Source organism: Protobothrops mucrosquamatus, unplaced genomic scaffold (genome assembly GCF_001527695.2).
Source record: "Protobothrops mucrosquamatus isolate PMUCROS unplaced genomic scaffold, P.Mucros_1.0 scaffold2171, whole genome shotgun sequence".
NCBI classification, from domain to species: domain Eukaryota; kingdom Metazoa; phylum Chordata; class Lepidosauria; order Squamata; family Viperidae; genus Protobothrops; species Protobothrops mucrosquamatus.
This window is the reverse complement of record NW_015388265.1, coordinates 27,233-41,908: the sequence shown is the minus strand read 5'-3', so window position 1 is coordinate 41,908 and position 14,676 is coordinate 27,233. Positions and strand designations below refer to the sequence as shown.

At 47.8% G+C, this 14,676-nt stretch overlaps 1 protein-coding gene across 1 annotated transcript in view; it reads right to left on the bottom strand.

Moving 5' to 3' along the window:
* Nucleotides 1–13,939, bottom strand: part of DVL3 (dishevelled segment polarity protein 3) — a 62,680-nt gene extending 48,741 nt beyond the window's left edge. Inside the window, exon 1 of the mRNA XM_029285745.1 lies at nucleotides 13,773–13,939. Within this exon, the coding sequence (XP_029141578.1) occupies nucleotides 13,773–13,939 (167 nt within the window). The remainder of the gene's footprint in view (nucleotides 1–13,772) is intronic.
* Between the last annotated feature and the right edge of the window lie 737 nt (nucleotides 13,940–14,676).

Sequence of the window (14,676 nt, the reverse complement as noted above, 5' to 3'; positions counted from 1 at the left end):
CCTCCCCCCTCCCAACCTCCCTTGTTCCCCCTAAAAATTTATTAAAACACCCCTTTAAAAAGAACCTTAATTTGGCCAATTTCAATAATTTCCTATTAGCACCCGCAGCATGCCACCTCTCGGGGTTCCAAACCCCATCCTCAAGGTGGGCCCTTGTGATCTTAATGGGCCAGGCCTGCGCGAGGGGTGAATCGCGCAGGGCCAATAGGCCCTGCAAAAGTATCCAAACTATCAAGCTATGGGGTTTTAAGTGATCCAGGGAGTACCCAAAGATGCTTTTTCACGAGGTAACTGGGCTTCCTTGTTTTTTTCTTTGAAGACGTTTTGCTTCTCATCTAAGAAGCTTCTTCAGCTCTGAGAGAATGGTGGGGAGAATTTATACTCCTTGCAGACAGCTGGTCATTTGCCTTCTTTTAGAGAGTTGTTGAGCCCACCTGGAGGTTTATCTGTGTCTTCAGGGTCAAATGTGGACTTTGCTGTCTTCGAAAGAGCGGGCTTGGTCTATTAAATGCAGATGGACTGATGGGTTTGTTCTCCTATGTTGTGCCATGGATGACTGAGAACCTCCATAAAGATCCAAGAATGGTTTAAGATCCTACATTAGGCTTTGGACTTCCAAATACAAAGTTATTATCAGTTTATAGTTAGGATCAATTTTCTTTCTTTCTCTTCCACAGAGTGCTCGAGTCTACAAACTAATGAGGCTCAAAATACTATTTGTCCAATCTGCCCCAAAGGACAGGTCAAAAACTATAGCTGGTGTCAACCACACTTTTCAAGCTGACTTCAACACACCTCTCATGAATCTTGTCTTATTAATTTAGTCATTACTAAAAAAAAGACCTTAGTTAAGCTTTTTCACAATTGATTCTTATTATGAGCTCTTGAACAGGAAGATCTTAGAAGACCCCCCCCCTTCAGTGTTTTGCTATCCAATGAGTATCCTATGCCAAAGGGAACCTGGTAGGAATTTACAAATAAGAACGGGTGAGGAATTTTGCACTGGCACTCAGCCCTGATCTGAAAAAAAAAATTATCTTATAGATTTATCAACAAAATCAAACGACAAAATGTCATAAGCAGCTTAAGATTAAGGCAGGCAAGTTCAAGCTAAGCCAGAAAACCATGCTAGTGTTATCGTTCGCGATGAGGGGAAGAGAATGACTCATTGCTGTAACCAGGTCTCATCTGGCAAATAAATTCTCTCAGCAACCCAACCAGACTTAAGTTTAGGTGGCAACCAAACATATCATCAAAACATCTAGATGAGGGGTAGGCAACCTTGGCTCTTTTATGACTCGTGGACTTCAACTCCCAGAATTCCTGAGCCAGCATGGGGGAACTATGGCCCCCTTTATGACTCGTGGACTTCAACTCCCAGAATTCCTGAGCCAGCATGGGGAAACTATGGCCCCCTTTATGACTCGCGGACTTCAACTCCCAGAATTCCTGAGCCAGCATGGGGGAACTATGGCCCCTTCATGACTCGTGGACTTCAACTCCCAGAATTCCTGAGCCAGCATGGGGGAATTATGGCCCCTTCATGACTCGTGGACTTCAACTCCCAGAATTCCTCAGCCAGCATGGGGGAACTATGGCCCGTTCATGACTCGTGGACTTCAACTCCCAGAATTCCTCAGCCAGCATGGGGGAACTATGGCCCCTTCATGACTCGTGGACTTCAACTCCCAGAATTCCTGAGCCAGCATGGGGGAACTATGGCCCCCTTTATGACTCGCGGACTTCAACTCCCAGAATTCCTGAGCCAGCATGGCTCAGCTTGGAAACCTCTCCCTTTCCCCTCAGCATGGCTGGCTCAGGAATTCTGGGAGTTGAAGTCCACCAGTCATAAAAGAGCCAAGGTTGCCTACCCCTGATCTAGATTTTGAAGACAATTCTTTTCAGGACTGGAAAATGTCTGAGGGTTAGCAAGACACACAAAAAGGCCCTGTGCTTTCCAAAGGCTGTCTGAATGTCCATTACTGTATTCAGCTCTCGGATGGAGCCTGGATCTGGAAGGCAGCCACGTCATTACACCACAAACGAGAATGTCAAGAGACTTTTCTATCTGCAGCTCTGCCGCCTCAGGTTTAATCTGATCTCCATGTTACAAACACTGGAAACGGGCTCTCTGCAAAACGTCTGCCAGCAGTGGTTATATTTTCATGGAGCAAGACAGCTATGGCAGTGTGTTAAAAAAAATAAGAATAATTACAGCGTCACGGTGTTGAAGGCAGCATTAGGCTTTTGAATCCTCCTTCCTCTTGAGAACAAGAAACCAAATTAAAACATCTCCAGTAAATAGTTGACAGGCTTCTATTGAACTCTCCCAACCAATGGGATGGATTTCAGCTTAACCGTGGTCCGTTGTTTCCAGTGTTGATCGACTCATACCATTCTTCAAAATATTCCACCTGAATCCACCCTAAAATCCATTGTGCAATCCGTGATGATACAAATTACGTTTTTGAGATCTTTTTAGGTCCTGGAATAAAGCTATCCTATGTGCCTTCAGCACTCTCTTCTCAAAGGTAAACCTACAATGTTCTCTCATTCTCCTAGCATTCGCTGTACGAGTAGTCCTCAATTTACACCCATTCGTTTAATGACCGTTCGAAACTGCAACCGCGCTGGAAAAAGCGACTTAGGATAGTTTTTCGCACTTACGACCATTGGTAGCACCGCCGTGGCCACGTGATCAAAATTCGGATGCTTGGTTCATATTTATGACGGTCACAGTGTCCTGGGGTCCTGTGATCACTTTTTGTGACCTTCTGACAAGCAAAGTCAGTGGGGAAGGCAGAGTCACTTAATAACCACGTTACTAACAACTGCAGTGATTCACTTAACAGCAATGGCAATGCAGGTTGTAAAATGGAGCAAAGTGTCTCATTTAGCAACGGGAATTTTGGCCTCAGTTGTGATTGTAAGTCAAAGACTCCCTGTATTTACCCAAAACAAAGGGGAGCTTAAATTTTAGAAAATCCCATCCTGAACACAGAGACAAAACTACAAAATAATAATAATAATAATAACAACAACAACAACACCGTTGAAAGGGACCTTGGAGGTCATCTAGTCCAACCCCCTGCTCAGGCAGGAAACCCTATACCATTTCAGACAAATGGCTGTCCAGTCTCTTCTTAAAAACTTCCAGTGTTGGAGCATTCACCGCTTCTGGAGGGAGGTGGTTCCACTGGTTAATTGTTCTAACTGTCAGGAAGTTTCTCCTTAGTTCTAGGTTGCTTCTCTCCTGGATTAGTTCCCATCCGTTGCTTCTTGTCCTGCCTTCAGGCGCTTTGGAGAATAGCTTGACTCCCTTTTCTTTGGGGCAGCCCCTGAGATACTGGAAGGCTGCTATCATGTCCCCCCTCGTCCTTCTCTTCATTAAACTAGACATCCCCAATCCCAGCAACCATTCCTTGTACGTTGTAGCCTCCAGTCCCCTAATCATCTTTGTTGCTCTTCTCTGTATTCTATACACGTTTAAATAAACAGACACAAATACCACCTTCTTTACACTGTTGACCGAGGGGTGCAGATTTCTCCCTCTCTACATAAATTCACACTGATACACCTATGTGAATGTATGTCTTTCTGTCTGTGCATCTTACAAAAGTCACATTCCAGGAAAGGACAAAACGATTGTGGCAAAATGATATAAAGGCATATCGATTAAATAACTGCAAGCCAAAATTTAAAAACTTTGCCTCAGGAAGATCCCAGGCTCCATCCTCAATCAGTGCCTCCAGAGGTTGTGGGTGTTCCATCATTGGAGGTTTTTAAGAGGAGACTGGACAACCCTTTATCTGAAATGGTATGGGGTCTCCTACCTTGAGCAGGGGGTTGGACTAGAAGACCTCCATGGTCCCTTCCAACTCGGTTACTCAGTTATTCTCTGTCTCCAAATAGGTCTGGAAAAAGCAAGCTATAATTTTAAGGCCAGCTGTCTAGGTGCTGCCAATTGAAGTGCTTAATTTCTCCCCTTTAACGTCAGGAAAGGAAAGAGCATGGCCACATTACTGGACATTTCCACCACCCAAAGTCTCCCCCAAAATGCTAAGTCTGGCCAACCAAAAGGATTGCCACCTTTGTTCTCTTTTTCCCAGCCAAGTACCATTTGATTCCTTAACCAGCATTCATTTGAATTCTGCTGGCTGAGGATAATGGTTTTAGCATCAACACATCTGGAAGGCACCCGACTGGGGAAGGCTGATCTACAGGTTTCTTTCCTCCAAGTTAAATTAATGAGGTAATTCCTGACAACAAATTGCTCAGGAAAAAAAAATACAGTAATTATTTTTTTTTTTTACATTATTGTTCTTCCATTCAATCCTGTCCAATTCATGGAGGCTAGGTGGACAAGTTCTTGGCAAGGTTTTCCAGAAGCGTGTTTGCCGTTGCTTCCTTCCCAGGGCTGGGAGAAAGTGACTGGCCCAAGGACACTCAGTTGGCTTCGTGCCTAAGGCAGGATTAGAACTCATGCTCTCGGTTTCTAGCCTATCTTAACCAGCATACCAAACTGGCTCCCCAAGTAATGATTTATACTACGCTAAAATACCCAGACATCTCCTAAGCCAGTTTTTCTCAACCTGTGGTCCTTCGTCACAGAGAATACGCGAAGGCTTGAAAAAAAAATGTTATGATTTAAATCTTGAGTGAAGTCTTAGGGGGTCCATGGCCATGGGGTTAAAGAGATTAAACAACTACGACAAGAAGAGTTGTAAGTAAGTGCCTGGCTGAGGAATTCTGGGAGTTGAAGTGGACTTCAACTCTCAGAATTCCTCAGCCAGGCACTTACTTACAACTCTTCTTTATGACTTGTGAAAAGGGCCAAGTTTGAAGACCCCTGTGTTAAATCAAGGACTACCTATATGGACATGATCCACGGGATGCTGGTCGTCCTCAGCTTACGACCGCAACCGAGCCCAAAATTTCTACTGCTAAGCAAGACAGTTGTTATAGGTAAGTTTTGCCCCACTTACAACTCTTCTTGTTGTAGTTGTTAAGCGAATCACAGCAGTTGTTAAATGAATCAGGTTGCCCCATTGTCTTTGCTTGTCAGAAGATTACAAAAAGAAATAATAATAATCACATGAGCCCGGGATATTGCAACCCTCCTAAATACATACCAGTTTACCAAGCATCAGAATGTTGATCACGTGACCAGGGGTATGCTGCAACGGTGATAAGTGTGAAAAACAGCCATAAGTCACTTTTTCAGTTGTAAATTTGGTCACTAAACAAATGGCTATAGGTCAAGGATTTTCCATAGTTCACTTGGTGATCTAAGCAATTAAAAGCCTTTGAAGCAGGGGTGGGGAATGAGGACCCTTTTATGACTCGTGGACTTCAACTCCCAGAATTCCTGAGCCAGCCATGCTGAGGGGAAAGGGAGAGGTTTCTAAGCTCAGCCATGCTGGCTCAGGAATTCTGGGAGTTGAAGTCCAGGAGTCATGAAGGGGCCATAGTTGCCCCCCATGCTGGCTCAGGAATTCTGGGAGTTGAAGTCCACGAGTCATGAAGGGGCCACAGTTCCCCCGTGCTGGCTGAGGAATTCTGGGAGTTGAAGTCCGCGAGTCATGAAGGGGCCATAGTTCCCCCGTGCTGGCTCAGGAATTCTGGGAGTTGAAGTCCACGAGTCATGAAGGGGCCATAGTCCCCCCCCCCATGCTGGCTCAGGAATTCTGGGAGTTGAAGTCCACGAGTCATGAAAAGGCCCCCATTCCCCACCCTTGCTTTAAAGAAGTGGGGTAATAGCACAACAGGCCTGCACAAACCCCCAGCTAATTCCTTTGAGAGGCATGACAGGCGCCAAACTAATCTAAAAATGGAACTTTCTTTGCTCCTGTTGGCAGCAAATGGGTGGAGGACCACGTCAATATAGCTTTGCTCAGGGCAAGGCAAGCCAAACCTGCCGCTCAGCTAAATGAGCAACAAGGGGAAATTAGCAAAGAAAACAAGTTGTATTGTACACTCAGGTCTCGCAAAGGGTGCTGCTCTCCTACGCTCTCCATTCCAGAAGCACGCAGAGCCGGCCCAGAACAGCCCAACAGATCCTGCCAACCGTCATCGGCAAACCGAAATGCCAACTTGGAACAGCAATGGCTGGCAACCTGCAACGCGGAGGAAGAACGGAGGGTGTTAACGCCAGCCGCTCGCTGGCGTATTTAAAAAGCTGCAGCTCATTAGCCAAGGGATCCAAGGCTTCTGTTAGGAACCGTCTCTGCTAGGAGCGGGGAAAATATTCTGGCATGGATTTCAAACAAATCTGCACAATGAAAATAAATCAGCAGATTATTTTATCCCATCAAGGCCAAAACCGAGCAGCCCTGGGAATTCCAGTCCCCGCTTCCTTTGCTCTGCTCCAGGTCCAGTCCCATAAAAAGGCAGCCATGAACCCCTTGGAGGAAAAGAGGGTGATAATGAAGGGGCCCCAGTTGCATCTTCAGATAAACTTCCAGTCACTGGCTAAGAAGAGCTTTTAATTCCATTTGGCTTGGGATTAAAAAGGACACACTAGTTCCAGTCAGGAGAAACCTGGATTAGGAGAGAGGCCCTCCCACTAACCCACTGCTCTATCTATCTTGCTGGTGTTTGCTTTAGAGGAGGGGGACAACAAACAAGGGCTTCTTGTCAGGGCCAGCCAGAATCCAGTCTCAAAATGGAGGTCGTGGCAATGCAGAAATTGGCAGCTTGAATCAGAAGTCAAAAAGTAGTAGAGAGAAGTGATGGAAGTTGAACAGCAAAGGTTGAAGTTCCTAAGAGTTACAGAAGGCTAATAATTACCTAGAGCAGGAGTAGGCAACCTTGGCTCTTTTATGACTCGTGGACTTCAACTCCCAGAATTCCTGAGCCAGCATGGCTCAGCTTGGAAACCTCTCCCTTTCCCCTCAGCATGGCTGGCTCAGGAATTCTGGGAGTTGAAGTCCACGAGTCATAAAAGAGCCAAGGTTGTCTACTCCTGACCTAGAGGTTTCCCACTGCAGGCAATCTGTAGAATGGAAGAGGAAGAAGACACTCCCCAAAAAAGCTTATTTTAGCAAACAAAATGCAGCCAAATATTATTGATTTCTTCCCACAGAATTTTACTGTATGTATACAGCTGAGCCCAAAATTTCTGTTGCTGAGCAAAACAGGTGTTAAGTGAGTTTTACACCATTTTATGACTTTTTCTGACCACACTTGTTAAGTGAATCACTGCAGTTGTTAAGTTAGGATGGTTATTAAGTGAAACTGGCTCCCCCACTGATTTTGCAAAGTTGCAAAAGAGGGAATCACATGGTCCCGGGACATTGCAACCGTCATAAATACGAGCCAGTTGCCAAGTGTCCGAATTTTGATCATGTGACGATGGGGATGCTGCAACGGTCGTATGAAAATGGTCATAATTTTTTCAGGGAGGTTAACATCCAACGTTCACTAAATGAATGGCTGTAAGTCGAGGACTTCCTGTCTTTTATTGCATGGTTTTTCTGCCATCCTTCTTTCCCAAAATTTGGGTTGGCGCATTTGACCTCTGCACTCCTTCACGTTATCCTCATTCTTCTGATATCTGGCTTATAAACTGTCCTAAGCTATTATTTGTTTTACCAATGGTTTGCGGAATAAATTACACAACCAGCGGGCGGCCACACAATAGGCCAAGCCAGAAAGTAAGGATGGCCAACTACCCGTGGGGGAGTTCACACAATTTGCTAAAGCCCAAACCAAACAAACACTATTATCATTTAGCGTGTTGTCTGAGCCACGGCTGCATGGCAGATAGTAGCACTGAGGGCTGAATGAGTTTGGTAGCAAGACTTCCTTCCTTGAAGTTCTCTACTCTACGGTCTAAATCAGGGGTCTTCAAACTTGGCCCTTTTATGACGTGTGGACTTCAACTCCCAGAATTCCTCAGCCAGCGTGCCTGGCTGAGGAATTCTGGGAGTTGAAGTCCACACGTCATAAAAGGGCCAAGTTTGAAGACCCCGGGCCTAAATCCTGTAGATGTTTTGGACAGGAACTGTCAATTTTTTCCATTGATCTGTTAGCTGGAGTTCATAAGAATATAAGTTATTTTTCTCTCAGATAGAATTCTGGCCTATCTCATCCTCATAGTGCTAGCCGATGGCACAAGGAAAATCACTAATTTCTTAGGACAGAGGTGGTGAACCATGGCCCCTTTATAACTTGTGGACTTCAACTCCCAGAATTCCTGAGCCAGACATGCTGGAAATTGAAGTCCAGACATCATAACAAGGGCCATCATGTCCCATCTCTGTCCTAGAAAATGGCCTTTAGAGGAATTACACCGCCATCAAGACTAACAGACTTGGGTCCCCATGAAAGCTCATAGAGAGACGTCCCAAAGCTGCTTTTCCAAAAGGCATCTGGAGCTTGTTTGGGGTTTTTTTTTCCATGAAAACATTTTACTTCTTATCCGAGAAGCTTCTTCGGTTCTGTCCAAATGGTGGGGAAATGGAAGGATTTATATTTTTTTGCAGATCCCACCACTCCAAACCCTTCCTTTCCCCACCATTCGGTCGGAACTGAAGAAGTTTTGAAATATTTTCAAGGGGAAAAAAAAAAAAAGACCAAGAAAGTCCAGTTGCTTTGGAGACAACCAGGACCTGGTTGATTGAGAATCTCCACAGACACTCATAGAAAGATAATCAAAATTCTCAAGTTGCCTTCTTCCAATCTAATTCTCATGTTGTGCCTCATCAAACCTAACTAGAAGGTCTCTCTCTTCCATCTTCAGAACCTCCAGGTTATTTTAATGCCATCACTAAGAGCAAAAGCAGAGGAAGAAAAGAATAAAGACTCCAGAAAAAAAAGGGGGCAATTTTGAAGGTGAACCCTGAGCAGGAAATAGGCTACAGATGATGAATGTATGACACGCTGTGTCATTTTGGGTGACACCCCCCCCAGGACTTCGGACCCTCTGGAAGTTACAGGAAAGGAACCTGCTCTCGCACGACTACCAAAAAAACATGCATGTTTTCCCGCTCTTTTTAGAGGCTGCAAGGCCACGCCAGAGTTATTTGTCTGAAGTTTCCAGGCTTCGTGCAATCTGGAACCGCCTCGGATAGACATTATAAAAAACATTTACAATTATGTATGTCTGTTGCAGTCCTCCACTTACAACTACAATGGAGCCCGCAATTTCTGTGGCTAAGCCACAGATTCAGTGAATTTTGCCCCATTTTACGACCTTTCTTGCCACGGTGGCTAAGTGAATCACTGCAGTTAAATTAGCAACACATGGTCGTTAAGTGAATCTGGCTTCCCCATTGACTTGGCGTGTCAGAAGGTGGCAAAAAGGGGTCGCGTGACCTGCAACCGTCATAAATATGAGTCCGTTGCCAAGCACCTGAATTTTGATTACATGACCATAGACGCTGCAACAGTTGTGGGAAAAAACGATGCTAAATTGCCTTTTTTCTCAGTTCTGTTGTAATCTTTGATCATTAAACAAGCAGTTGTAAGTCGAGGATTATCCATTATTCATAAAAAACTGAACGTGGATTCCAGGTTGGGTGGCCTTTATATAGAGGGTCCCCAGCCAGGAGGAAGGGACCGCCAATATGTCCTAGCCCTGCCCACTCCCCAAGATGATATCTAAGGTCAGTTTTGGTCCCATCCTGGTTAGCTTTTATTCTCCCTTGATGCCTTGGAATGAGCCAGAACGGTACTTCTATGCCAGGGGTCTTCAAACTTGGCAACTTTAAGAATTGTGGACTTCAACTCCCAGAATTCCTCAGCCAGCCAGGGCTGGCTGAGGAATTCTGGGAGTTGAAGTCCACAAGTCTTAAAGTTGCCAAGTTTGGAGGCCTCTGTTCTATGCCATCTGGAATGGTCTTCTGCCTTGAACTGACTGGAAGAGGTTACGGGTAGTCCTCGATTTACGGCCACAAATGTTGCTAAGCAAGACAGTTGTCAAGCGACGTTTGCCCCATTTTACAACCTTTCTTTCCACAATTGTTAAGTGAATCACTGCAGTTGTTTAAGTTAGTAGCACGGCTGTTAAGTGAAACTGGCTTCCCCGTTGACTTTGTCGGTCAGAAGGCCGCAAAAGGGGATCCCGTGACCCCGGGACACTGCCTCCGTCGTAATTATGAGCCAGTTGCCAAGCGTTGTGAATTTTGATCCCATGACACTAGGGATGTTGCAAAGGTCGCTAAGTATGAAAAACGGCCGTAAGTTGCTTTTTTCATTGTCACTTCGAACGGTCCTTGAATGAAAACTGTTGTACGTTGAGGCCTACCTGTACTTCAGTAAGCTGGAGGTCGATCAAGCACTGTGTAAGGAGTCAGGTAGAGCAGGGGTCCCCAACCCCCGGTCCGTGGACCGGTACCGGGCCACTGCATGCCAGCAACCGGTCCACACAAAAAAGCAAAGCCCCATCCGTGGGATGCAGGCAGCACACAAAAGCACGCACTTTCCAGTCCGCGGAAATCCCTTTCTCCACAGAACCGGTCTATGGTGCCCCAAAAGGTTGGAGACCTCTGAGGGGCCTTTGAGTCTGCCCCAGGCACCAAAACATCCTAGGCTGGCCCTACCCCACCAACTGAACTCTGAACTAGCCAGGACAAAAGGGCTATTTTAGGAAACCATTTGTTCAGAAGATATTTAGTTCCAGCAGAAGTATTTTCCAGCCAAGCAGTTACAACAGTGAAAGGAGGAGGAGGAGGGAACGAGAAATTTGAGTCTTCCTCAGGATCCTGTCCAGACCCCCGGACTGATCAAAGACTCACCCCTTCCCACCATCTTTCTGGAAGATTTCAAAAGTTGGCATTCAAACTCTCCTGTATTCAACGGGATCCCAGGACAGAAGCCAAAAACAATCGGCATTCCTCATTTGGATTATTTGTTTGGGGGAAAAAGACCACATTATTGTTCGGAAGGTCTGTCACTAGACAACTGTACAAAACTGCAGGCTTGGCGAGCTGGAATTGGATGACTTTGACAAAGGAAGCCCTCTAGTTTCCACAGGGCAGAAAAATAAACCAAGATCCCTCTTTGGCAGCAGCTTAGTCCAGAAGTGCAACTGTGTCTGGCTACCACAATTCCTTCTGCCTGAGGGTTTCACCATCTGAAATGAGCATCTTTTCTCCATTAACCCGTGTAATTGGCCAAACCACTTGATCTGAAGCAGATCTCCAAAGCCCCAAACGTGAATTGTGGACTTTTCGTAAACTTCAGGTTAGGATTAGTAAGATTCTAAAGCATTGAGAATCCTGCAGAATTATAAAGAGTGCAAGTCTTAACAGAATTTGGTGAAGGAGGTTGGATTGGGAAACAGCAAATCTCAGACCCTGCAATGCAATAAAGGCAGTCCCTTGACGGTTGTTAAGTGAATCACTGCAGTTGTTAAGTCAGTAACACGGGTTGTTAAGTGAATCTGGCTTCCTCATTGACTCTGCTTGTCAGAAGACCTCAAAAGGTTTGAGATTTGCTGTTTCCCAACCCAATCTCCTTCATCAAATTCTATTAAGACTTGCACTCATTATAATTCTCCAGAATTCTACAATGCTTTAGAATCTTACTAATCCTAACCTGAAGTTTACACAAAAGGTCTTCTGGGACATTGCAACTATCACAAATACATGCCAGTTGCCAAGCGTCCAAATTTCAATTACGTGCCCATACGAACGCTGCAATAGTCGTAAGTGTGAAAAATGGTCATAAGTCACATATTCCAGTCCCATTGCAATTTTGAATGGTTACTAAACCAGTGGTGGCGAACCTATGGCACAGGTGCCACTCGGAGCTCTGTGGGCACACGCACCGTCTCCCCAGCCCCGCCTCCTCCCATGGCCCCCTCCTCAGCAGCAGCCCCCCCCGAGGAGAGTCGCCCCTGGGCAAGGCCCACGCGAAGCAGCGCAGCCAAGGACATGGTAGCCGGGCAGCGGGAAGAAGACTCTGCCCTTGCGCCCCGTCTCGTGCAGATGATGCTGCGGGGCATGGGCGGAGGGCGTGGCCATGATGCTGCTGGGCTGCCTGGGTGATCTGTGGCGGACCGTGGAGGTGGTGGGTGGCCCAGTGGACAGGGCGGAGCAGGGACAGGGGTGGGGGGCGGTTATGGGGCACTCAGTCTCTAAAAGGTTCGCCATCACTGTACTAAATAAATGGTTGTAATTACAACCACAACTGGACCAAAATTTCCATCGTTAAGGTGGTTATTAAGTGGGTCCTGCCCAATTGTGCCACCTTTTTTTGTCACCGTTATTAAACAAATCACTGCAGTTCTTAAATGACTCATACGGACATTAAGTGAATCTGGCTTTTCTCCTTTGGCGTTGCTTGGTTGGAAGCCGGCTGGGAAGGTCCCAAATGGAGATCGTGTGACCCCCAGAACTTTGCAACTGTCACAAATACATGTCAGTTGCCGAGCATCTGAATTTTGATCATGTCACGATCAGGATGCTACAATGATCATGCGAGGACCAGTTCTAAGTCATTTTGTTCAATGCCACTGAACAGTCCATAAACAAATGGTTGTAAGCCGAGAACTACCTCTAACAGATGTTGGGAGACACATCTCTTCAATTCAGTTGCTAACTTATCAGTGGCCCGGTTGGGAAACATGGAAAAACATCCAACCTTCCAAAATGTTATATATTTCATAAATGATGAAGCCAACATGGAGGTTGAGACAGGAAATTTTTCCAGGCTCTGCCCCAATTAAAGCTGGGACCTTGGAACTGCCAATTATGGCCTAGCCTTAATAGACTGCAGGAGCACCGCCATCTTAATTGGGATAATGAGCAGTCCAGCAACAGGGATTCTCATGATGTAAAGCTGGGTGCCTCGGGTTAAACCTGGGCTAGGATTATATTTCTGGGGCTTGCACGTCTTATTTGAACCCAGCCTGCTTGAGTAGCTGAAAGTACAACCTATTGGTTAACATCCCTGCGGGGTGAAGTGGTTACACCAGACCTTAAAGAAATTGGTGGCATCAAATTGATTAATAAATCCAGGGTGAAATTGAGTCGGCCTTTTCTCCTCTATTTCGGAGGAGGAAAATTTGATTTCTCCCATTGGGAAGAGGGTAGAAAGGGGGTTCCTCCTCCTTTGAAGAAGAAGAGCTGGAGAAGCATCTGTTGGCCCCAGAAGCTGGCCTTTGAAGATTTTCCCTACCCCATCCCCCAAAATTGTGAAAAGAGAATATTTGTAGCTCAGGGTTGGAATGAGGGGTCCGGGGTGCTCTCTGCTTGTTTTCTTGCAGACGTTTCACGACCCAAGTTGACTACTTTGGGTGATGAAACGTCTGCAAGAAAACAAGCAAGCCCCCCCTCCCCAAACTGGGCAAAAGACAACGGCCCATCTTGCCAAGGCGAACCTGGGGGTTTTCCTGCAGGCTTGCCCCAAAGCATCACACATCTGCAAGCTCCGACTCGTGTCGATCGGTTCCCGACCTTCAGCAAGTCAGGCGCCCTTCCCAGGCAAGCCGAGTTAGCTCCGCCAGCCACGACCAGGTCAGTCGCGGGTCAGGCACGGGGCTGCCTTTTTGTTCCCCTTCCCGGCCGAGCCCAAAGCCAGGGCGCAGCGAGGGCGCAACGCCGCCCGGGAGACCAGGCGCCAGCCAGCCGGCTGCAGCAGCAGCAGCAGCTCGGCGCCTGGCCGGGGAGGATGGGAGTTGCGATCCAAAAGGAGAGGCTGTTTGGGGGGGGGGTAGGCAAGACCGGGCTGGGTGGAAAGGACGCGAGGGGGGGAGGGAATGGAGCCCCGGCCCGCGGCGACTCCAAGCCCCATCGTCCCCTTCCCCCGGGCGGCCTGCAGCTCACCCGAAATCGTCGTCCATGGACTTGAAGTAGAACTTGTAGTTGGGCCGGTTGAGCAGCGCCTTGAAGTCGCCCAGCGTGACCCGCTCGGCCGGCAGCGGCAGCTTCACCAGGTACGGCGTCTCCTGGTCGTCCAGGTGGTAGATGATCTTGGTCTCCGCCGCCGCCATGGCCGACCCCAGACCCGGGCAGACCCGGCCGCTCCCGCCCAGCCAGGCCCGCCTCGCCGCGCCGCCCGGCCTCGTCCCTTGTTCTCGGACCGGGTGCCAGCGCCGCCCGCCCTCCCGGCCCAGCGCGCAAGCTCCGGCCGCTCCTCCTCCTCCTCCTCCTCCTCCGCCGCCGCCGCCGCCGGCTCCTCCCCTGCGCGAGGCGGCCGCGCCCGGGACCCCCCGCCGCTCCGGGGAGGCTGCGGAGCCCAGGCGGGAGGAGGAGGAGGAGGAGGCGTCCGGGGAGGCCTTTGGGGAAGGGGACAGGGGAAGGGGGGGGTCCCTCGGGCAGCCCCCAAGCCCTGCGCTTTGCCGGAGGCTGGGAGGGGGAGGCTGAACCCCCTTTCACAGCCGGCCTGGGGTCGCCGGTCCCGGTTTGACCTCCCCCGCCCCCCCCCCGGTGGGCCTTTGGTCGTTGAGTTTGGTGGAAGAATCGCCAATCCAGTGCTCGTCTCTTTCTCTCTCTCCCTCCCTCCCTCTGCCTCTCTTTCTCCCTCTTTCTCTTTTTTTCTTTCTCTTTCTCTCCCTCCCTCTCTCTCTCTCTCTTTCTGTCTCCCTCCCTCTCCTTCTCCCCCTTTTTCTTTCTTTCCCTTTTTCTCCCTTCTCTTTCTCTCTCTCTCTACCTCTCTCCCTCCCTCTCCTTCTTTTTCTCCCTTTCTTTTTTTCTTTCTCTTTGTCTCCCTCCCTCTCTCTTTCTGTCT